At 39.1% G+C, this 24,852-nt stretch overlaps 1 protein-coding gene across 4 annotated transcripts in view; it reads left to right on the top strand.

Annotated features, from left to right (window-relative positions):
• The window catches only part of CELF2 (CUGBP Elav-like family member 2), a 202,712-nt gene extending 178,685 nt beyond the window's left edge, over positions 1 to 24,027 (top strand). For 3 of the 4 annotated variants that reach the window (XM_082308655.1, XM_082308656.1, XM_082308654.1), the window contains exons 10-14: positions 4,396 to 4,527; positions 10,178 to 10,357; positions 13,186 to 13,329; positions 18,743 to 18,914; positions 20,204 to 24,027. In XM_082308655.1, coding sequence (XP_082164781.1) covers positions 4,396 to 4,527; positions 10,178 to 10,357; positions 13,186 to 13,329; positions 18,743 to 18,870 — 584 coding nt within the window. In that variant the 3' untranslated portion in view covers positions 18,871 to 18,914; positions 20,204 to 24,027. The remainder of the gene's footprint in view (positions 1 to 4,395; positions 4,528 to 10,177; positions 10,358 to 13,185; positions 13,330 to 18,742; positions 18,915 to 20,203) is intronic. The other variant, XM_082308657.1, reaches the window with a different exon arrangement.
• Positions 24,028 to 24,852: the final 825 nt, after the last annotated feature.

Raw genomic sequence — 24,852 nt, 5'->3', positions numbered from 1 at the left:
TCTCCATTTCACAGCTTCTTAATAATATTATTTATATTATTTGAAGGTTTCTGGATGTTTATTAAAGTGGAGTTGAGTTTGGAAGAAAAGAGGAAGGCTGTGAGACTGACACAGAAATGTGGGAATAGAGGGATCAATGAAGAACAAACAGTGAGGTCTCTAATAGCAAAATAAACATTTTTAACCGTCTCTCCTTTTATGGTTGAAGATGCTACAGTGGTCTGTAAAGCCTCTGTATGCGGCCTGGATGGAGACAGCAACAGGTGACCAGCATGCAGTGTATCTGCAGGAAACAGCCGATTTTTCTACAGGTCACAGGACAACTCTTCACTCTTACGGGTCTAAACTGACCTCTTTATCCAATGCTGTGATATTATTTTCATGTATTAATAGATCTTTAAGGTCAGTGGGGAATATGATGAACATCTTGTCTGAGCGCTTACAACAACAGCCAAAGGATTCAACCCGGTAACTCCTGCCAGTAGTCTCTGATTGAGCAACAGCCTCTTTGAGAAAGTTGTCGGCTTATTCCAATGACTGATGATAGACAGGAAAAAGTTCTTTTGAGCAGGCAAAATCTTATCTATCATGTTCTGATGTTTATCCAGGGCTTAACATTGTGAGGGAATGATCAGTGCAGCTGGTAAAAAGCAGCTCTCTTCTTCACCAACTATTGTATATTTAGCCAGCATTCATCAGGCTGGAGCTCCAGTCTGCTGAATCTCTCCCCCTAGCTTCAGTATTAGCTAACTCACTTAATGCTGCCCCAGAAACATATTGAGTCCCTGACATATACAGGTTTTAAGGAGGCAAGGATAAAATTCCCACTATAAAAATGTCATGGTTTAACCCCAGCTGGTAGCCCCACACTTGCTACTATGAAGAAAATTAGCTCTATCCCAGCCAAAACCAGCACAAAAGAGAAAAATAATACGCCACATGTTGTGAATAGAGGGTGTGCCATACCGAGTGACACCAGAAAACCAAGTTGTTTGCACATTTTTTGTGTGTTTTGATTTTCCTGACTGTTGCACCAAATGCTGGGGCACCAGTAGCACAAAGAGGGCAATTCCTAGTGGCGCTACAGCTCCGTACATCAAGCTGTCCAAGTACCTGGAGACAGATGCCTACTGTTTATTAAGCAGCACGATGAAGTGATTCAGTTCAGAGCAGCAATGTTCTGGTGTGGAGGACGGAAGGAGTTGTGAAATGTTTCCTTTTAATTTATTTGGTGGCAGGGGAACCTGGTAAAAAAACAATTTATAAATTCAGTAGATATCCAATCTATTTTTGTCATCTGGACAACTAAAAGCCATAAATATAGAATAACGCTATTCCGAGCGTGAATTATATTTCCTTTGCCATTACCCTGAGCAGTTGCAGAGCCCAAGAGCTTTGCTGACACAAGAGAGTTATACAGGTTCCCCCAAAGTAGTGCAGTCATCTGCCGTTACCACAAGGCATGAGATTTTTCTTTTTTCCCTTTGGTTCAATATATGTTACAATTTTTTAGTTGAAAGAAACTAGAAAAGGGCAAAGGACAGGAGAAGCACAGTCCTTGTCTTTAGATGGATTTCAACATATTCTGGGAGCACATGAGGTAAAAACTTTCAGCTGGCCTAAGCTTCCACACGTGTCTTGTAGGACTTTTTAACTTCTGTTTGATCTCCCTTTACGTTTTTTGGGAACAAGGAATAGCGTTGCTTCATCTGTTGGTTTTATCCAGCATTTTATAAGGAATTTTTACCTCTCGATATCTTGGACCTTTTACGGCCCCTTTATGATAGTATTTTAGCTCATCACTGTCTTCATCTTCATTTCATACACGCAGGTCTCAGTCAAAGAGAAGTAGATAACTAGTGTGGAGTCAGGAAACCTCACCCAGCAAGGTGCTGGATCTGTCCTTTACAAGTGCCCTAACAAAAGGAGCTCCCTTCATTCCTGTTCACCCCAGGCTCAGTAAGATAATGGATACCACACAATTTGTTCAGTTTCTTTCTCCTCAAAGAAGTAATAAGCCAAAAAGGAAAAAGCATTGTCCCAGTGGATCTGTGAGACAGATCACTGCTAAGCAGAAGAAATAGCCGCAACAACAAAACGCTGATTTCTGAGGTGCTTCAGTGCTCCAACTAGTATTTTACATTGATTATATGCCAAGTCATTATTTAGGCAAACTAGATAATCTGCTTTGCAACTTCAAATGGAAGAATCACTGAGGCACCTGCTCTGCGTTTGTCTGATGGAATAGAGAAACTTGATATGAATAAAAGAAGAAAAGAGATGTTGGCCCCAGATACTGGCCATCCCTGAAGCATGTGTTTGGGCAGGGAGGCTGTGATAACAGCCACCACAACGCGCTCTGTGGGATGCACAAGAGGGGAGGATTTAATCAGGTTTTTCTGCCTTCTCCAACAGATGTGTTGACAATCCATAAGTGTATGGCTCTCATTCGCAGGAGTTATTTGCCCCCAAGAGCTTTAATGTAATTTTCAGGCAGTTTCCTAGCCCCCATTTCTCTCATTTCTTAAATATATGTGTTTCCTCAGGAGAAAAGGGTAATAATCCTCTGAAACAGAAATGGATGGAATTCAGCCCAGTCAAAACCAATCAGATCCTTCAGATTTGAGGTTTATATACTTCATTTAAATGATCTGCTAATGAACATGAGCAGAAACACAGAGCAGTGATGGTCACAGGGAATTCACTGACATTCATTCACTTTGATTTTTTTCTCTCTTCTCTGTTGGTGCCCACATTATCTGACAAAAGTGTGTTTTTACTTGTTTTTTTGATTACTTTTTTTTTTTAATCAAAGACATTATTGGCTTCTTATTGCTTTGTGGAGAGAGATTGAATAATCAAAGCTGCTTCTATCTGCAACATGCAAAATTATTCAAGTTAGCATTGCAGATGCTAGGGAAGTGGGGACGAGGAATGCCTCATGGACCCTGGAAATGTCTCCTCACCCACACCAGGAGAGTATTTTGTACTTTGAGGACCCATGAGTGCAAAGGCTTTTTTTTGATGGGTCTTAAGGTTGTAAAGATGGGTTATTTGTAGATTAGAGCTTTGAGGTTTACCCACAGAGTGAAAAAGTTGCCTCCTACTTTCCTTACTGGACCCTACCAACTCTAGAGACTTCACTTTCTTGAGGGTTCACTTAGTAATCTGATGTGTTTGACAGCTCAAAAGAGCATCAAGATAAAAGTGATATTAACCATTTCACAGCTAGGTAATGAATAGGAGCAAAAAAGCATGGTGTAGACATGATGTGCCTCTGGTAAATCAACAAAACTCTGACTTTAAATGTTCACTTTTCAGAAAATAATGTGACTTTTTAAAGGAAAAGAAAGTCTTTATGATTGATGCACTAAAGTAGGGCTCAGGAGACAAGCTAAAAACCTAATTGCTTCAGCAGCTTTTAACAGTGTGATTCATCTGGTATAAGTTTACCTGCCTGTAAGTTAACTGTTTAATCTACACTGGTTATTCAAGGCCCTTTTATGAGAGAGGCACGTATTTCTAATTCATCCAACCTATCCTAAATGACAGCTCTTTCTAAGGTGCTTTATTACTTTCCTATGACAAGAGAGTGAGTCTCTCTCTCTTCCTAAGCGTGTAGTTTAGATGGATTCATCTCATTCACTTTCATCATTCCCTTGGCATTGTAGCAGCAAAGATTTTTTCTCCACCCGAGCCTCAGCTTCCCCTCGGGCAGAGCTTTTGGGGATACATAGAGTATCATTTATGGGGTGCATATACATGACTAGTTATGTACAAAGGCCAGGCTAAAAGCCTGCAATAAAATGGGTAGTAGTTACATTTTGTATTTGGCTGGTCATTCTTCTTTTTGTAAACTACATGGCTTTAAGTGATGTTCATACAGTGTCCTAGAGCAGAGCTGTAATGGCATAGTGTCTCACGTAGAATAATTAAAATTTCTCTTAGAACACTTGGGGGCCAGAACAGAAAGCTTGTTGTATGACAAAATTACAATGAGTAATTCTATTTTTTTTCAATGATAGAGTTTAAAATGTGGCAAAATCTCAATAGCCTGGTTAGCTGATCAGCCTGGGATGCTAGGTTGATTGAGAAACTTCTGAGAAAGTGACTGATCCCATACTTACTGTTTCTGTATTATGTTTGCAAATAATAGCACAATGCTAAATTTTGTGATCCGGTCTTTGCAGTTCAAGGCTTATCAACACTTGCCATGAACAAACATACTCGTAGTATCTTGAACAAGGTTGGTCTATTGGTCTCATTTTCTTTTTTTCTTTTTCTTGCAAGTAGCCCTGTTGTTGAGCTCAGCATTATTGTAAGCTGTTTCGTGATCAACTAAAATAAGCAAAATATGGCCTTAATTTTGCCTTTTTTTTTTTTTTTTCCTTTCAGTGGCTGCATCAACTGCTAATTCCACAGCTGGTGCGGCCATGAATTCTTTGACTTCTCTGGGTACTCTCCAAGGATTGGCTGGAGCCACTGTTGGACTGAATAATATTAATGCACTAGCAGGTACCGTAAACAGTGAGTATTTATTGCTGTGGTGGACAGCCTTCCCCAATAATCATGCCACAAAACCTATCAATTGTAATGATTATATGATTCTTTTTAACCTATATACAAAATAAGGGAGTCAAGTTGATCTAGTTCCATTCATGGTACAGATGCAGTTCTGGAGTCTTTTAGTTTCACATAGTTTGCTCTGCAAAGTGAAGTCCCTTGGATCCCTGCAGAAAGACTCCTTTTCTTGCAGGACGTATGGAAGGTAAAAGAAATGTCACCAGGGATTTGGGTTATCTAGGTTGTACGAGAGGCTCCTTTTTCATTTAGGGAGTCTGACAACAGGTATATCACCCCAATGAATGACCTCACTCAGAAATGTAGTACTAAGAAAGATGTTTGCCATGGAGGCAGTCCTTTTAAAATGTCCGTAGGAATTATCAAATTGATTTGAGAGCAACATACTTTAAAAATGAAGGCAAGTCTTTGGCTTTTAATTGGCAAGTATAAGAGAATGATGCAGTCAGTCACCTGTAATACCAGAGCATGCACACCTATCCTATGACATCTTAAACAAATCCTGGCATCTCCAGCTAAGTAGATGCTGGTAGTTGTTACAACATTCTTCCTTGTTCTTAGCCTTGGTTGAGATTTTCCTGAAGAAGAAGGATTTTCTTTTTATTGTTTCTCCTATGATGACTTCACCTTTGCCTGCAATGGAAGAGATTTGTCCAGCTGCATTTTCCCCCTCCCCCTTTTTTTAGCTGCTGTTGCTCCTTGCATTTCCTTTTGCAATGCAAGGAATCTATTTGGTCATTGCCAGTCCATGACCCATCACAATGTACCCCCAGGAATGGATGTCCTCCTCAGTATCTCTTGCTCACTCTGATGCTCTGCATGATGTCCTTTTTGTCACTGTTACTTGGCTGCTCACCCAATCTTTTTGTTCTGTGATCTCTGGTTGTCATTGTTGGGAGTTGGGAAGGAAGGGGGCTAATGGATGTCCATGTAGCAATGTTGAGTGGTTGCATGGGGTCTTGTGTAAAACAGGTCTTGCTTCTGGCAAGGACATGCATATTTCACACAAACAACCTCATAGTAAATATGACTCAAGAACAACTTAAGAAAAATAAGTATTAGGTCCCAAAATGGCAGATGTTAGTTTCCTTTCTTATTATTACACTAAAAATGGCATGCATGAAAAGCTAACAATCTCCTCTCACGAGCTCTCTTAGTAAGAGAGCTACCCTGTCATAAGTAAGAAATCCTTAATGTCCTTTCCTGATAAACAGTGATTGTGCTTTACTTGGTTTATAAGAGTCACAATATCAAGAGCGGAGTATGGCTTCCCACTCCTTCCCTCCCACAAGTACTAAAAACCCAGGCACACTGGGGCACACCAAGATAATGTCCCCTTCATCAAGACCGAGCAAGAATGAATGACCTATGAGCTCTTGACTTTACGTGGGAACCCTTCTGTTGCACTCCTTTTAACACTTCTTGCTAGGCTACAAGCAAAGAGGTTACTTTTGCTCAGCAAGTATTTTGAGGTGATGTGTGTGCAAACGTATCTGCATGTGTCATTTGCAGTGTTAATGACGTGTTCACGACCTGGTACCAAATTTCAGCTTGTTTTAAGCCACCATTACTTTCCGTGGACTTGTACCAACAGTGGCTTCAGTCCCCAATCTTCTTCATGGATGTTTTTATGGACACCGAGGGTGTATGTGCCTAGAATATCTGTATGTGTATAGCACTTACAAAATCTATGTTGATATGCCTGTCTATGTATATACATATATGAGAGAGATCTAAAGAGGGGAAACTGCTTCCCCACAACCTAACACAGTGTTGTGGCACTGTTTCTCTCAAAAGGGTGACACTGATTATCAATTTCAGGTACTTGTGATGCTAATGGTAGCGAAGCATTGTTCAAGTCACAACCTCCCCTGTCTATTTTAATGACAAGCCAGTGCTTTTCCTAGTGACCGTGTCTGATCCAGTCGTTTGCACTCAAACCTGCCTAGGAGTTTGCCTTCGGGAAACCTCACATTCAATGAGTCTGATGTTTCACACTATGCCATGGTCATAAGCACTCCAGTAAAAACATTCAAACATCATTTGGTCATGGAGGTTCCTGAAGTAGTTGTGCAGAGAAGTTGGAATTGAGTGACATGCTTCCAATTGGGGAATTAACAAGAGCGATCCAAAGCACAAGTCAAGCAGAGCTTAACCCAAAAATTAATCAGAAGGTGGCACTGGGTGTGGGCATTGATTTACAGAGGTGTTGGAAGGGGTACTCTTCTGTCGAAGCCATGTCCTGCTCTGTGTGTGAGAATCACAAGGAGAATGTCTTCCAGGCTGAGCTCACTAGGAGACTTTCATTTGTTTTCTGGATCCTGGATGGGTCCATGAAAAAGAAACTGGACTGTGGAGACTGATAGTGCTGTCATTGTAGAGAGAAGCATTGTAGAAAGATGTCTGGAGGCCTTAAAAATTAAAGGAAGTGGAGTATGGCAAGTTTAACTGTCTCCAAGGGTTTGGCAACAGTTGTACGTACATTTGGGAATTCACCCAGTCTTCCCTCAGTTGTGCTTGAAGCATCTGAAACCTTAAATGACAAAACATTAGACTGTCTCCTTTGGGCACGTAACTTTAAATAATGTAACTAACAAAAAGAATTATGAATAATGAGGAAAAATGAATAAAGAGAGAGGAAGAGATTCTTTGCGATTAAGAAAGAACACCATGGATTCAGGATACTGGACAGCTATGGCACAATATTTGTGTGTGAACCCAGGGCAGTCATTAGCCTTTCTGCCCCCATATTTACGTCTGTAAAATGGAGATAAAACTATTCGCAACGGATTTGAAGGTGCTTGGAAAGCACTTTAAGAGACCTTTGGACTTGCCAAGCATTGTCACTTTTGTATTATGTAGAGTAACTCAAAAACATAGAAGGCCATAGATGAGAGACTCCAAAAGGTTATTTCACAGAAGTGAGGAAGCGACCAGAGTTCAATATCAGACTGAGGTGCATTGGTAGAGATAATAAAGAGATGGCAGAGACGTGTAACTGCAGCTGGACCTTGTAGATTTCATAAAAATGTAAAAAGGGAGAATAGAAAAAATGTCAAGAGCTTTCTGCAGTTCTGTTTTGCTCAGGAGGGAAGTGTATTTAGACACGTGCGCTGCGGTCGCAGTAGCAGTGCCCTTCCCCGAAGCAGAGCTGTGAGCCGGGGCTGTCTGGCTGTTTGCTAATCTGAAATCATTTGGTGGGAAGGGGCTATTGATTCTAGGTGAAAGAAGGGGGAGGATGCTGCCCACTGCAACACAAAGCATGTTTATCTGATAGGCTGATGACTCACGAAAGATAACATGTTATCCTAATGCTTCCTCTATTATCAAGTTATTTCAACACGATAATAAAAGGAGAGATACAAGCTGCTTTATCAGGAGCCTTTACTTTAACCAGTGTTGTGTGTACACCCATGCAAACAATGACACAAACCTAAGTACAAAAATATCAGAGCAGGTTAAGGTCAGGCTCAGGATCAAATAATATCATTATTATTACAATGACGATGATGAAGAAGAAGAATCTTCATTTTCCAATGTAAGATATGAGATGCTTGACAAGCTATCTTGGTTTGCAACTTTTTGTTTTATAACTGGGGCCATTATACAACAAATATCTGGCACTCTTGTGCTCTGACAGAGGTTTTTGTTCAAAGTAGTGGCAGCCAGTACCTCCTATCAGGATACAACGATGCTCTGAAGTGATGTGGAGGGGAAAGAGAAATCTTCAAAGTGCGAGACATTTTATTAAGGAAAGGCTAAGAATATCACATCTCTGTCAAGTGTTTAGTCACACAAATTATAGTAATATCAAAAGGTATAATTTATGCAGTACAATTCTCTTAATTGGCACAGACTCTGGTGGAGCCAGAAAGGTGCCACTTGAGCAATTGTCCTGATTATCAGAGACTCATAGGAATACACTTCTTGAATCTACATAAGAGATGGAAGAAAACTAGTAGGTCAGCATCTTTATCCTCCTCTGTCAATGCAGGATAATTCCCTGCAGTATTCTTTCTATCTCTAAATTACTCATATGATAAGGTTTATGCCACTTTCCTTGAAGATTGTTTCCCAGTCTAATAGATTTCATTGTTAATTCACTATAAAGTGTCCTCTGCTTAATTTCCTCACTTTTCTCCAATTTACATATGACTCCTTATTATTGCTCTGAAATTAAGCTCTCTCTTTCTCTTCAGTGTTCCTAGCTTTTGGGTCTTAATATGGCTCCACCAGTCACCTCTTCCCCCATCATTTTACCAACCGAAACACTACACAGTCAGGGTCTAAGAAATGGTCGCTGGTGGTTCTGAGTGCCCCATTTTTCTGGTGACTGATCTACTGTACCTCAAGGGGCCTGATTAAGCCCTTTGAAGTTGTTTGTGAGCTGGTCACCTAAAAACGGGGGAGCACGGGATAGCTAGTTGTGCAGAAAACATGGCCTAACTCTCAGTCCTGATGAACACTTACTGCTCTGGTTGACACAAGTTGGAGGTGTGGGCAATGAGCAGGACTCTGAATGCTGCCACCCTTTCGACTGCCAAAGAGACTGTAGCTCTAACAGAAAATTGACTTTTTCTGGAATCTCTGAAGAAAATAAGCGTTAACACTGTTAACTTCAACGTGGCTCATTTAGGAGCCATGATGAAGGACAGAAGCAACAGAGAGAGGCTGTAGCCCAGGAGTTTGTCCACCGTCGAGTCAGTGGTAAAAGTTCTTTTGTGGACCACGCTGTGTGCACGGATGAGGGATGCCATTTTCCACACAGCTAGCAATCCAGTCTGAAATTTCCTCTCTGGCAGTCATCCCAGTTAAATTAATCTGTTATTTATCAGGATGTAGAATCGCTTTAAAGAAAAAAAATTAAGCAATTCTGCTTCCAGTGAGAAGAAAGACATTGCTAGAACCAAATGCTTTTATTTCTTCATGAAAGATGCCTAGTCTGGATGAAGCACTTTGAGTTGCTCTAGATGTGCTGCTGTTCATCTCTTCTGGAGTAACTGGAGTAACTGGAGGAGGAGGGTGGAAGTGTAGAGCGTCGCAGTCCATCTTCCTACCACAAACCTAAGGGATGAAGCCCATAATTGTACAGAGAGTTGTTTCAAAATGCTGTTAATCAGGGTTCTCTGCTAACTCTGTATAAGCAAAACACTTCTGATATGGTGTGATCATGGCCTGTCGCTAAAGACCCTGGTCAGAAAGAGTGAGTTTCCTCGCAGACTGCTTTTTCCCAGTGGCCAGCTTGCAAGGATGGAGGTCAAATAGGTCCCACTCTTCCAGCTTCAGATACCCTCAGCAGAAGCATGGGTGTTGAGGAGGGTGGGCAGAGGCTTTCGGGAGCATCGAGCTGTAGTACTTGCCAGTAGCAGGCTGCATGCGAGTCCGTTTGACTGTGCAACCCTTGTGCTAAAGTGATCCTGACGCCAAAGTCGTGTTTCTTTGTTTTCAGTCCCATTTGGTGAAGTGCCGAGCTGCATGCACTGCCGTCGTTGTCAGTGTCATATAATACCAACGACTTTCGGAAAGCACTAATGAACAAGTGCAATTTCTTTTCTCTATTGTTGGGTTTTTTGTAAAGTTGCTCAAATGCTCTCAGGTATGGCGGCCCTGAACGGAGGACTCGGCGCAACAGGCTTGACGAACGGTACGGCCGGCACGATGGACGCGCTCACCCAGGCCTACTCAGGAATCCAGCAGTACGCTGCCGCCGCGCTGCCGACGTTGTACAGTCAGAGCTTGTTGCAGCAGCAAAGCGCTGCGGGCAGCCAGAAGGAAGGTAAGCGCCCGCTGCCGGCGGAGCAAGCCCCACGCCGAGCAAGCTACCTACGGCCAAACGAAAGCGGTGGTGTGGGTTCGTTTCTTCACAGAGGCTTAAAGAAGGACCTCGAGTAGCCTAATCTTTGATTTTTTTTTTTTTCAGTTTTCTCTTCTTTAGTATTGTTACTTTCTTTAACCTCTAATGTAATTCACTTCTTAACCATCGGTCCTTCAAGTTATACTTTACTGACCATCCTTTCTTATATAAAAGCATTTAGCAACTACCACGTAAAAAGGCACTAGTAACAAAAATCATCCCTTTATGGATGCCATTTTCTCTTCTGGTTTCCATTTTCTGTTATAATGGAGTTAATCTGATTAGGTTTAAAGTTTTGAGTTAATGACAAGATCTGTTTTCGCTTTGAGTGGTTCTTTGCTTAATTGTGGGTCTTGCGGGGAAGCAACTAAGTGAATGATTGCCCCCTCTCCCCGTGCCAACAGCAAATAAACCTCAGGAAGTTACTGCTAAGAATAAATGAATACTAATTACAAGATGTTTAGGAAAATGAGGTTACCCTTTTCCCCTCTTCCGTTCCCCTGCACACTTCCCAGGCATTTGGGGGGTTTGTTTCTGTTTTCATTGCTTTCCCTCATCCTAATTTCCAGCTAATTCTAGAAGGACAGGAAAATAATTGCATGCTTTCTAAGATTGTATCTATGTTGTCACTACTGTTCTTGCCAGGGCTAAGCTTTGGCAATAAACCTAGTATAATATCCTCAAGAGAAATTTTTTTATCCTCTTTCTTTTATAATAGTATCTTGTACTGTTATGGGAAGTGTTTCCTAGGAATACAAATTTGGCATTCCCCCAGCTGGCTATTGTATAGGGACACTGGAGTTAAAATGTATATTTTTTCTGAATTCTTTACTTCATTTACTGCAAACAGTTTGGATTATTTAAAATGAAAGGATTTTTTTTTTAATTAACTTTTTTTCCTCATTTTTTCATGTTCTCTGCATTTATCTTTCATCTTGCTCACTTTGGTCAGTGACAACAGACTATTTGACACCAGAAAGAAATTGTTTGGTGTCATTGTAAGATAAATATTGAAGGAAAGATTGATTTTTTTCTAACTATTTTATTTTTTTTTCTGTTTATCAATGTTCATATCAAGCGTAGGCTTACTTTTTATTGTTATGAATTGGCAGTGTCCCTTTTAAAATACAGTCTTTTTCGTTATATGTCTTGTTTCTGTTAGTAAGGGGTTAAGTTAAAGTGAGTAAATGCCGTCATTGAATACTGACAACTGTGTTTTGCCTCTTAACATGATTTCTGATGGAATGGTGAAGAGTCTGGAGTGGTTGAGGATAAACAAGTACCAGAGAAAAATGCTATATAAATAGTAAATGCTGAAGCACAGTGAACTGCCTCATGCATATGCTCTAAACTATTGTTTAATAAGTTTTTCTTAGTATTTTAAAAAATATTATTTTCTGGATAGGAAATACTTGCAGTAAGAAGAAATAAGTTTCGGGTGGCCAATTTTTTTCCTCTTTTTTTTCACCCCCAAAAAATGTTTTTCTTTTTAAGAACATTTTTTTTCTAATCCATTTATCCCCTCCTTTTGGGCAAACATTGCAACCTTTTCCTTCAGGCTGAGAGAGAGCAGCCAGCCTGGTTCTTCTGTATGGGAGAGGTGAGGCTTCGTAACTCTGTTGCAGAAGGTACTTCATAAATCTGATGCACGCTTTCCTCTTCCTCTCCAGAAAGCCAAGGGCATCACATCTGAGGCACACTTGGGTTCCGTTAAGTAAAGGGATACTTAAACAGGTTATTCTAGCGTTTTTACCAGAAATGTTTGTTCCCTTTGCATACCACTTATGCTCCTGGTATCTGCAGGGGAAGGCCACATGCCTGGCTCCATCATACATCATGTTCTTCCAGGCATCCTTTGCTCATTTCCAGTATGTTATTGTAAAGGAGAAATTGAGCTAGGGAAAAAAATAACCTATTAGTGCTAGGATGAGTGTTTAAACCAACAGCACTAAGAATGTGTATCTCGAATTCTGGCTGCAAGAAAAATATTCAAAGCACCTTTGAGTTTGCACCTTTCTTTACAAACTCAACTTTGTCTACAGCCACTTTAATTTCAACCCAACTACTTTGTTTTGAACTTTTTAAAAATATTTACTTTACAAAGTTTCTTCTCTGTCTTTACAAAGACAGAGCTTTCTATGGGGAATTTGTATTTAAAAAAAAAAAGCTGTCATTTTGAAATGAGTCAGTAGAAATTTAATTCTGAGTATCTTTCTCTCTCTGACTTCCCTGATTTCTAAGTCACAAGGTTTGCTTTGTCTTACCCTTTTTATTCCCATCTCCACCAGTTTCCTGCCCTTTGAGTTTACATCTGTGATACTCAAATCTGAGCTCAGCCAATTGTGTTCCCATAAGTTCCCACAACTAGAATTAAACCAACGACCCCATGCGGGTGTTTGAGGCAGCAGAGGACTCCTTGTGCAGTTCTTGGGGTATTGTGAGAGAGTAATACCTTGTGTACCTGTTTTCCTAACCTTAATGATACTGAAAGACACTCATATAAATTGAAGAAAGAGGCTGCATTTTAACTTCTGTAGTAATCAAGTAAACACTTTTCAAGATAGGATGCTCTAAAGAGCTGCATTTCAGCTCTGTTCCTTTGATGATCCACTTGCTTTTGTTCCTTCAAAGTTGGAAAGTGAAATGCTTTCTGACCATCACCTCCAGTAAGTATTATGGAAAAAACAGATTAAATATAGCACCTGTAATAGCTGTTTTCATACTTTTTGTTTGTTTGTTTTTTCCTAAAGGTCCAGAAGGGGCAAACCTCTTTATTTACCACCTCCCCCAGGAGTTTGGAGACCAGGACATTCTGCAGATGTTCATGCCTTTTGGAAATGTTATCTCTGCTAAAGTCTTCATTGACAAACAGACCAATCTGAGCAAGTGCTTTGGTATGTCAAATTTAATAAATTGAATAGTAGAAACCACATGCACTGCACGGAAAAGGGGCCAGGAAAGAAAATTAACAGCAATGTGAGAAATGTCATACTGGAATCTCATTCCAAAAAAAATGGACTGTTAATCCTCAAATGAGTGGGAAGATGCACAGACGAACTAGTCCTAACTAAAAATTGGATATGAAAAAAACAATAATAATCTTCCAGTCTGACATCTCGCATGAATGTGTCAAGTACATGAAACTAATTACACCCTATGTGGGGGAATGTCATTTAGTATACTATTAAACTGCCTTTTTATGGATACCTAATTATTCTCTATTGTATAGCTGAGCCACTTAAAAACGCTCTATGTTTAACCCATTACTTCTACATTACAGGAATTTCTTTCTTCTGAATTAAGCACAAGATTTTGCAATTAGCGATTGAATGTAGTTCAGAACGCTTTACAGACAGTTGATGTCTAGATATGCAGCTCCAGCTGTTGCGGGGGGGCTCCAGTGTATTATGGAAGGTAGCATCTCCCCTTACCTTAGGGCAGGGATGGAGGGGGCCTCACAAGATCAGTGTCAAGTTTCCCAGAGAACACTTTGAGCTGCCAGAAAATTAGATCACAACAGAGGAGAAGATGATATGTTGGTATAAAACAAGTTCTAGGGTTGATTAAGTGGGCTGATGTCTTTTGAATAGCATAGATGCACCAGTTCAGTGCTTTGGTGGAGTGGAGTACAGAATGTAAGCAAGTGGCAATCTGTTAGAGCATTGGTCTAATAATTGTGGTCTTATGCAAGACATGAGGAGGGTCTAGGAGGAGGAAAGAATCTCTTAAAGATAACATTTATAAGGTTTGACCTAACATATTGGAGCTTCCATAAAAGTGGCAGTTCCTTCCCAGAGTAAAGGAACACAACTGTATGTATGACAAAAGAGGAACCAATCCAGACAACCCCCTAGTTTCCAAAACTCCTTTGTACCAACAGTGTTGCTCTTTGCCGAGCACCATCCCTTAATTCTGAAGTGTCCCCATTTGAAGTGTCCTCATTAACCATAATACATGTTTCTTAGCTTGCATATCATTCCTTGTTTTTAAATCTAGGTTTTGTTAAATTGTGTCTAAGGATTTGTCTCCACCAGGGCCATCCAAGGGCCCCACAGCTATCGGGCTTTAACCCATCTTGAAAGGGTTTGAATTTATCTAAACAGAGAGTACCCAGTCACGAGGAGAATTCATCAAGTTCCTCAGAAATACATGCTGCACTGGAATTCAAGCCTTGCCACAGTCTGAGTGTTTTTCACCTTAGTACACTTGGAAAGTTAATTCAGTTCAGAGAAAGGGTGTGACATTCTTTCTGCATTTTTCCGTAGTCTTTCAGTTTGTTTTTGAAGCATTCATCTCTTTAAGCTTTACAAAAATTGTTCTTATCTAGACTGATATAGTCCAGCATGTTTCTGCAATGGGTTAGAACAGTCCCTGAGGCTGTAGCAAATTTGAAAAGTGGAATTGAAATGGACTCCCTATTGATCTGGAGCCAGTTCAGTTAGTATGTTGGGGTGACAAAATCATTGTTGAGGTCTCCAGGAATCTTGATGAAAAGTCAAATCAAGCTATGTTAATCGGAATGCAGCAATTGTGGTGACTGCTGAACGAATGTAGATTAGTTTGGGCAGGCAGCTTAATTCATCAGCTTGCTTCCCACACTTGCTTTTTGTGGGTTTCCTTTTACTCTGTGATTACCTACTTACACATTTGTCTGGATTTATGGGACACAGTTACCTAACTTAGAGTGATGCACCCAGGTTATCTTATTTGAGGGAAAATGGAGGGGTCAACACCCAGAGGATGGAGGAGTCCTCTGTCTTTTTGGCATTAGTGAGCTCTCACTAATATTTCAATTTCTCATTCTTCCTCCCCAGATATTCTGCCACCACTGAGAGAGTTCTGCTTTAAAAACAAACAGTACTGCAGTGGCAGAGGAAGTTGAGATTTTCTGATTCAGTAGGTGACTACTTGGTGATGCTGCTAATCACAGGCAAAGCCAGGGTTCATCCTGCTAGTTTAACATACTAGCATACTCTGTATGTACCTCCTCAGCTTTATTAGCAAGAATCGTCTGTTGGTTGTTTTAGTCCCATATTTGTGTTTTAAAAAACTTTAATTTCTCTCTCTTCTCCCACCCAAAAATTAGGACAATAGTGCATCTGAAGAATGCATTTCTCTCCTGTATCATTAATGGTCGTTGCTTTTGGTACAGTTTGGGTTTGTTTTTTTTGTTTGCTTGGTTTGGTCTTTTTTCCCCTTGTAATAATAATAATAATAATGGTAATGATGTTTTGCACATGCTTGGTGCTTTGTACTCTGGAGTTTGCAGTCTCTTTCCCAAAGGAGGAGGAAGTCAAATTACAGATGAGGACAGGTTGAACACCAGAAAGATTAAAAGATTGTCCAAGGCTGTCCACTGGCAGAACTGGGAAGGGAAGGTGCACTCTGAGTGAGTCGCAGGGTAGTGAACTTTTATGTAATACTGCTTCTCAAAATGAAAAAATTACTTTTCTGTGCAGAAAATGGACTTTGGCATTATTTGCTTTCTTGTCCACCTCAAATGAATGCTCAAAAGATTAAATGGTGATGAGGATGACAGGACAGTCTGTTCATGCCTGGAAGTGCTCTTTCATGAGTTCTTATGAGCTCTAGTTGATTCAGCAGACAAAGGGTTTCACTCTTCCAGCTTATGTCTCACTTTTCATAAACCTTAAAATAAGAGAAATGAGAGATGTAAAAGTACGGCAGGAGAGGGGGGACCCAATGACGTCAGTGCATAAATGCAGTCCACCTCATAGCAAAATTGCTGCTCGAATGATTAAAAATATTTATCCTGATTATAGAGATACCTAGAGATTTAAAACAAAAATCAGAATTGTCATGACAGGGTCTTTGAAAATTTATAAGAAACATCATCCCATCCTCATGTAACCTGCGGTTTAAAATTCAGACAAAAAATGATGAATGGGTACAATCAGAAAAAGATAAATAAAGGGAGAGAATGCCAGATTCCTCTGCAAGCTCGGTCCTCGATAAGGGAGAAGGTGAAAGTTTAGCAGGCTAATGTAGATGTAGCATTCTGTGTAAAGAGGCAAATTGTGAATCAAAACAACAAGTGAATGGTAAAGGCTGATGCCACCAATGCAGCGCAGAGGTTGTATGTTTGAATTTGTGGTTGAGTCAAGGGAGCTGATAAAGAGACATAGAATGAGGTGGCTTGTCTCACCCCCTGGAAGGTAAGCATAGCCTGAGCTAATTGTTCTTCTGTCATCAGTGGAGGTGTCTAAATTGGTGACATCAATGGTGGGTGGAAAAGCCACCTCTGGGTGTGCTTGCTACTCTTCATTCACCATTCATAGATGCCATCTAAGTGACTAGTTTAGATCAGTTGCTTACCTTTCAGGTGGCTAAAACTAGCTAAGAAGAAAAGGAACTAAGGTCATGAGAAGTTCATAGCAGAAGACTGTTCTGAATGCACTTAAGAGAACAAAGTGAAGGTCAGGAAAGCTGTAGAGGAAAATGCTGAATTGCCAAGGTAGGTAAGAGTAGCTACATCTCAGTTGTGGAGCATCTACCTGGAAGGTGCTACAGCTGCCTTCCAACTTATGGTAGATCTCTTTTCTATCCCCGAGGCAATCCTAGAGATCAAGGCTTTGATCTGTGAGCTGAGGGAAGTAGACACAGGAGTGCAGTGCTAAGACAGTGACTGGAGTCATGTGAACAGAAAAGATCTCCTAGAAGAAAACAGTGGAAAGGAAGAAAGGAAGAGAGTGATGAAGCTCCTCAGGATATGGCAGTAATATTAAGAGGAAATGATCTAGTGGAGAAAGTGAGGAAGTGACAAGAGTTACTAAAACCAGGGAAGGTATGGAGGAACATTTATTATCTCTTAAGGAGGTAACAAATAATCAACCACAGAACAACATGAATAGAGCATATTGGCTTTGGCCAGGAGAAGGTCTGCAGAGATTTAAGTGAGAGATGGTTTTGGGTGGAAGGAACAGAAGTTAGCCTGAATTGTCAGAGAAGAGTCTTAAGTTAAATGGTTTGGTGAAGTTGATTTAAGGGGAAACCATAGGGATGGTCTATGAAGGACAGCAGCTGGAGAAGGACCAAATGACTTGATAAGAGGGGTTTTTTTTTTACAATGGGGAAAGTGTATCATTCTGACACTGAAGATGGAAGAGGGCAGCAGTGCAACGTAAGCGAGAGCCATAAAAGAACAGGTTAAAAAAATGATGGTAGAAAGAGGTTGTGAATCGGAAAAGTACACAGGCACTAAGCACAGCTGAAGAAAGCTGGTCGGAGAGAGGCGCTGAGAAGCCTGTGTGTTAGGACTGAAAACAAAGTGTGTGGGATCCATGCTTTAACAGAGTGAAGGGATATGTGTTAAGGCAAATTCAAGTGGAAAGAAGAGGGAGCATTTCAAAGCAGATGCATAATAGCAGGCTGAGTACAGTAGTAATTAGCCAGAGCTGAGGCAGAGCAGCAGTTAGGCGAGCTTTGCAATTACAAGTGGGAGGCCCAGATATGAAAATGAATTTTGAGCTTCCAGAATCAGGGAGATTTGAGTCCGTTATGAACAGAGCATTTTTAGTCTCCCGGGGAAAAGAAAGCTGAGCCAGGCCAGCCATTCTGAATTACCCGAGCAAGCATTATCCCCCTAGTTAGTGCTCGCAACCGAGGAGCAGAAGATCTGGGCTTCTTGTCAAGCCCTGCCGTTGTCTTTACGATGCTGCTTAATTTTGATGCTTCCATACTGCTTTGGGGACCAAGAGGCTGAATTAATTAACATTTAATGTACCTTGAGATCTTGAACTGGAAGGAACTGTAAAAATACAAAATATTCATATTGTAACTGTCCTAGGCTAAGCCCAAGGAGACGAGTGTTTCATAGCACACAGGACCAGTGCACATGAACTCACATTCAGGTGTGCAAATGCGTATAGGCATCTGAGTTTGGGTTTTGTTTCTGTAACCAGGCTTTCTGTTTCAGCTTCACATCTGCAGACTGGCCTAATAGTACTTCCTAATAGACTGGGAGGTATGTAGATATTACACTGAACAGTGTCACAGTAATTAATATCTTCAGTCTCTAAGGTAGGTAGATAAATAACAGATTGGAAACTGCATTGCACCAAAAGTGGCCAACTGCATCCCAGCTAGTAAAGAAATATTATGAGGGTAAAGGGGAATGCAAAGGAAACGGGAGCAGAAATGGGATACAAAGTGTGATCAAAGAACTAACTGAAAGTGAGGTAAATGTGTCAAATAAATAGTAATAATAAAATCCTAACAAAATGCCTTCTGACATTTGTTCTAACCTATAGTTCACTTTCTCTCCTGCCTCCGTTCTGTGTCTCGTAGGTTTTGTTAGCTATGACAATCCAGTCTCTGCACAAGCTGCTATCCAGGCTATGAACGGCTTTCAGATTGGCATGAAACGCTTGAAGGTTCAGCTGAAACGCTCCAAAAATGACAGCAAACCTTACTGATCTTAACCCCAGATGCTTACTGCTCTTATTTTAGCTTTCTTAGGGTAAGTCCCATGAGCAAACCTGTCCTCTGCAGGGGGGTTAAGAAAGAACATAGAGCCAACCTTCACAAGAGACAGTTATTTTTACAGTTACCACTTCCATTTCCCCACTTGTCCTTATTACACTTGGCTCCCATTTCCTTGCCAAGTAATTACTGAGTTGTGTTACTGTATTTTGTTTTGCAGCATAATTTATCTCCTTTAAAAAAAAAAAGTAAACGTCTTGAAATTCAAAGCAACACACACACACACAAAAAAAATGTGCAATTTAACTCTGTGAACCCTGGTGCCATTAGCACACAATAAAAGTTGTTTTCTATGGATGGATCATATTTTACCAGGGTGGCACCAGCAGTTTATAGGTTAAACAAAATGGCCTCATGCCAGTCGAAGCACTTATTTTGCAACAAAAATTGAAACAAGTCTTTCCACTACATCAACTTGTTTTTTGAGAAGATTTGATTTTTTTTTTCGGTTCGAATCAACGTATTGTTATATATTAGTCTGATTTTACACTGGTCGTCTTTATATTTCACTTTTTTTTAAGTTCTTGTTTTTTTGGAAAGGATTAATGTAAAAAAGATTTAGAGATCTGTTTCTAAAGCTACAGGGTTTAAAATAAAAAAATAAAATAAAATGAGTGACAATACTTGATGTTTCTTGAGAGATAAATTTAATAATAATAAAAAAAGAAAGCCACAGGCCTGTAAATTTTATTTGTAAAAAGCATTTCTATTTTTATACAAAATTTTTACTGCCTCAGAAATAATGGAAGTTATTTATTGCCTATTGTTAACTTATTGGATACCTAAAGAGCAGCTCTCTATGCTAGCTAGATCCTTTGAAGTAGTCTCTAGAGTAATTGTGCCAAGAATGGGCGCTTTTTCACTGTTGAACCCTACACCCTTTACAGTTCATGCTTTTATCCTCTTGTTTGTATTTGTCTGGTTATTTTGTTCGTAGTTTCCATTACCTAGTTTAAAGTTCAGTTGTCTGACCCTTTTTCCCCCCTCCCCGTACCTTTCTGTTACATTTGTAGAAACTGGTTCTTTCCTCTCTTTTCTCCCCAAAGAGGAATCCATTCTCTCTGACTCCTTTCAGATGGATTCTTTTGGGGTTCCATTGTGCTCTTGTTGACAAGTATTGTAAGTTAATGCAAATTATGTGAATGGCTCATAGACTCTACTGATAAAAGATTTGCATTAGTTTTCTCCTGCACCCATAAAAGTGATTTTGTTTGTGCTGCATAGATTCTATGTAACTTTTTTTCCTCTTCCTTGTTTTTTCCCTAGACATCTCCATGCCCGTTAGCCCATCGTTTGCCTAGCATGTCCCTGTGGCGTCTCAAAAAAAAAAAAGTTTCATCGTCCCGTCATTGTTTCTGATGTCTTTCTGACCTCACATCATATTTGGTTCTCCTACTGACCTTTGATCTAGTTTGACCTTTGAAATTTGCATGTGACCTCATCTAGCTATGAATTCTGGGAAGTCAATGTGAAAAAACATTGCTGCATTCATGCAAGACTGAAATTTCTTATTAGATAAATTAATGATAGGATTTAAAAACAACCTGTGGCAAAATGTTTTTTCTTTCTTTCCTTTTGTTGGTTTTCTTTTTTCCTTTGGGTTTTTTTTGTTTGGGTTTTTTGTTTTGGTTGGTTTTGTTTTTTTTTTCATTTCGTAAAAAAAAAAATAAAAAAAAAAACAGACTTGAAAGTATTATACAGGGATTGGCATTCTGCCTGGTCACTGGTGACAATAGCAATATGTGTCCAGAGGCACAGAATGTTGGTTTCTAACAGACTACTTCCAAAACAGTTTGAGAAATAAAACTGTCTGATTTTAAGTCTCTAGAGGTCTGTAATAGTTTTTACATTTTTCAGGCAGTGTAAAGTTTTTTGATAAGGCCATTTTAGGTGGCTCACTTTCTCATTAAAGTATATATATAGAACCACTTTTTGTAGATTAGTATAAGAAAATATTTACCCTGTTTTAGGGCAAATGCTACCTACTTGTGTCACCTTTTGCTGAACTGACTCACAGTTAGACAATCCATGGTTTAATGCACATGAAATTACCTATATTTTATACTGTTTCAATGTACAGAAGAAAGGTTACTGTAAAATGTGTTACGTTGGTGCTTCTGTGAATTAAGTTGTGGTTTCATCATGAGTCTAATGGTCTTAAGTGTTCTATGTTTATAAGAGACGAGTTTAAAATTGGTTTACTTGAACAACAAGAACAAAAACGAGATTCAAAAAAAAAAAAAACAAAAAAAAGTTGTTTGCTTAAAAAAATGAATTTCATGTGAAAAATGAAAAAATATTCCAGAATAAGTTTGTGTTGGCTTGTGACGCATTGATGTCATTTTTTTATTGTGAACAATTTAGATGTGTTTGTGTTCAGCAAAATGTGATCGGTTTTTCTTTTAAAGAAAAAAAAAAATCAGTGAAACTATAGTGCCAAATTCCAAAGGTACTTTCTTCCTAGAGCTTCAGTGTGTTTCTTGTGTGAAGTAATTTGATAACATGGGTATTTTATTATGTGTTTTGTATAAATCCCTAATATTTAAAGAAAAAAGAGGTTAAAAAGTTTGTTAACTTGCTATCCTGTGGTCTTGTTGCCTGAAATTGTTATTGTTTGTTATTTCTCTTTGATGTTTTTTGTAAAACATTGTATAAGTGCCCATGTTTCACTTTTTTAACCACTCTGCACACATCAATGCTGTGAAAGCAAACCTCACTATGTATTTTCTTCATATTGTATGGAAACCTCTAAGGTGAGAAAGTTTTGAACTTTTAACCCTTTCCACCCAGAGCTGTCTTGAGTGTTAATACCTTTTATACATTCACCATTTTGCTGTTTATTTTTATATATATATCTATATCTATAAATATATATATACTTAGTTTTTTGTGGTTTATTTAATACATGGTTGAAATCAGAACAATGCACAGGGCAGATCTGAAGGACAAAAATATTTTACTGCTGTCTAAATTTCTTCTGTATCTATAACTAAAATTATTTAAAACCGTAATTAACTTGTGGTTTTCCTTTTTAGATTTTGGGGGATTTTGTCTTTTCTTAAAGAGCTTTTAATATGCTGCTGGAATATGCTATTCAGTATTAATAAAATAAAAGAAAAAGAAAACAATTCTTTAATTATCTATTGTGTGAGCCACTCCCAGACAGGAGTGGTAAATCCACCATTTGAAAACCTTGAGGAGAAAAAAAATAATAATATTTTTGTAATTTAAATAAATGAACTTTTGCTTAAATCAGATGCACTAGATCTTCCTGGGTGAAAATTCAGTGTGCACTGCAGTTAAACTACTTTTTATGGATAAAGTTTACATACACTGTAATGTTTGGTGTGATCTGCCATTATTTGTAACAACGGCAATATATTGGCTTACTCCTGCAGACACTCCTATAGAGAGGAGTAACTTTACTCGTACAAGTAGTCCATGGGAATATATTTGTGACGGATGTGGGTGTTTGCTGGAGGAAGCTCTCTGTAAGGAACCAGAAAAGAGATGCTGGTAGCCCTTTTCACTGCCTTGTAAGTCTGATCAGATTGCGTTTCTACCGCACAAGTAGTGACCAACAACCAAATTTGGGTTTTTGCTACCGGTCTAGAGAATTCATTGCCAATCCAATGCGTGTGAGCAGCAGTACCTGCTACTGATGATAAAGTGCCATACCTTCTTCCACTTCCTATTTCTATCCAATTATATTCAAAGCCGCCTAAAATTCAAAACGAAGCCCTATATGAACAACATCAGCTGGTGCACTCTTGTCTCTCATCCCCAACTTAAATGCTTCTTTATGTAGAGCCCTGGGATGGAAAGGACTAGCCTCTAGTGATGCAAAAAAGTTTCCTTCTTATAGCACATGCACTTATAAATAAATGATCTATACTTTTCTCACATGTTTTTACTACTGCTGGGGCCTTCCTACACCCTTTGAGGGCTATTTTGTACTACTTGCAGCAATTTTGCATATTCAAAGTATCATCTCACGTACATTATATTATATATATGTACATATATATATAATATGAGATCATCATTTGGATTGTTTAGACTGTTTCACTAATTTTTCTCATTGTACCCACCGTATAAATTTCCAAAGCTTTTTTAGATGCCCTAGTGTGTCCTGCGGGTTTACCAGTCCGGTTAGAGCGGTGATGCCTTTGGTCCTCAGGCAGTGTAACTCGGTATCGGGCTGCCCCGAATTACGCTACACGGGACATTGGCTTAGCGGTGGGAGGGGAGAAATGTTTCTGTACTTCCAGGCAACTGAGATGGGTCATTGCTGAGAAAAGTGTCCATCTTGAAATAAAATTTAAAAAAAAAAAAGTCAAGTACAAAACCAAAAACCCAAACATACACCTCCTTGGAGACAAATGATCTACCAGTTCTCTTTCAAAATATTGAAAGGAAAAAGCTGCAAGGGTGCAAGGGCCTAATAAGAGAGGAAGAAAAACAAGGGAAATTGCTTTACAAAATTCTAATCAAAAGACTAGACTAGTTGTTTTTTCAAATAAATTAGCTAATTGCGATGAAATGGCAGTCCTCAAAGGAGTAACAAGTTCATCTTTCTTTCACCATAGGGGTTACAGTTCCTTGGCTTGTGCTACTCTGGAATCATTTTACTGTTTCTGTTTTTATTATCTTAAGTGCTAATTAACAAAAGGAAAAAAAAATAACCTGTAGTTTCATTACCTTTTTGGATAATGTCATACAAAAAAAAAAAAAAACAAACCTATGTATTTGTGTTTTTTTTGTGCTGTGAGAATTGTTGTTTGTAGATTAATAATACTATCATTTTGTTTAGAATTACAAACTAGTTTTTAAGTATTGTCTGAGAAAAGCCAAAGTTAATGCAATCTAGTGGAAACTGTAAGACCATTTGAGTATTGTTTCTGTTTTATTGATGCATTTGGATTTTGTTGTTTGATGGAATTTGAGCCAAAAAAAAAAAGAACAAAAAAAGAAAAAAAAAAAAAAAGCAGGCTTTCCTATTTCTACAACTTGATTGTACTTATGCATTTTGTACCAGTGGAACTTTTTATACTGGAGATTAAAAAACAAATGGAAATTTTTGTGGCTTACTCTCGTGGGCCCCCTCGATCATGACTGATTTTCAAGTTTGATTTCTGGACGGTAGAAAGAGAGTTGGTTTTGTTTAGAGAATTCAAAACTTTGGCTTGATTTCTTTTTTTCCCTTTGCTTATATCTAGTGTTTAGAATTTTGTCTTAACAAAAGCGGTAAGTTTCACTTTTTATTCTGTATCGTGCAGTTACACAATAAGGTAATTAGAATTAGGAGTACTCGGTCACTTTGCGTGGATAAATGTATTAGTTAAAACGTTAGGGGTTTGCTTTTTTGCTGTTTAGATCAGAGTTTTTTCTGATTCTTCTGTCCTCATTGTGAACATAACCGTGTAGTTGAAACAGTCAGACTTATTTTTGTAACGTATGTTATTGTGTGATGCAGTTTTTTGCTTCTGTCTCCAATATTAAACCATTTTCCTAATACTTGTCTCTCTACTTTGTGTGTTGTATTGTTGGTGGTCATTCTGTGTTGGTAATACATCTACACACCTCACTGTTTCACGTGCCTGTTTTTTTTTTTCTCTATTTGTTGGTCGTGTACAAAAGATACAGTCGATTCCACCTAAGTGAATATCTGATTGGGGGGCAAAAGAGGATTTGTACATTTTAGACATGTTATGGTTTCTTTGACTTTTATTTTTTTTCTCTCTTCCTCCCCCTAGTCATGCCTTATCACCTGGATAATCTATCTGAGCAGGAAGCGTTTTAAATGAGTTTCCTGCAAAGTCATATTGAAGGTAGCTGTTGTTAGCCACCTAACTGCAAAAGCTTCTGCACACAAACACACAGAAGCCACCTGAAAAGATTTTTCTTTTTTTTTG

This window comes from Platalea leucorodia, assembly GCF_965183815.1.
Source record: "Platalea leucorodia genome assembly, chromosome: 4".
NCBI lineage: Eukaryota > Metazoa > Chordata > Aves > Pelecaniformes > Threskiornithidae > Platalea > Platalea leucorodia.
This window is presented reverse-complemented; position numbering and strand designations above follow the sequence as displayed.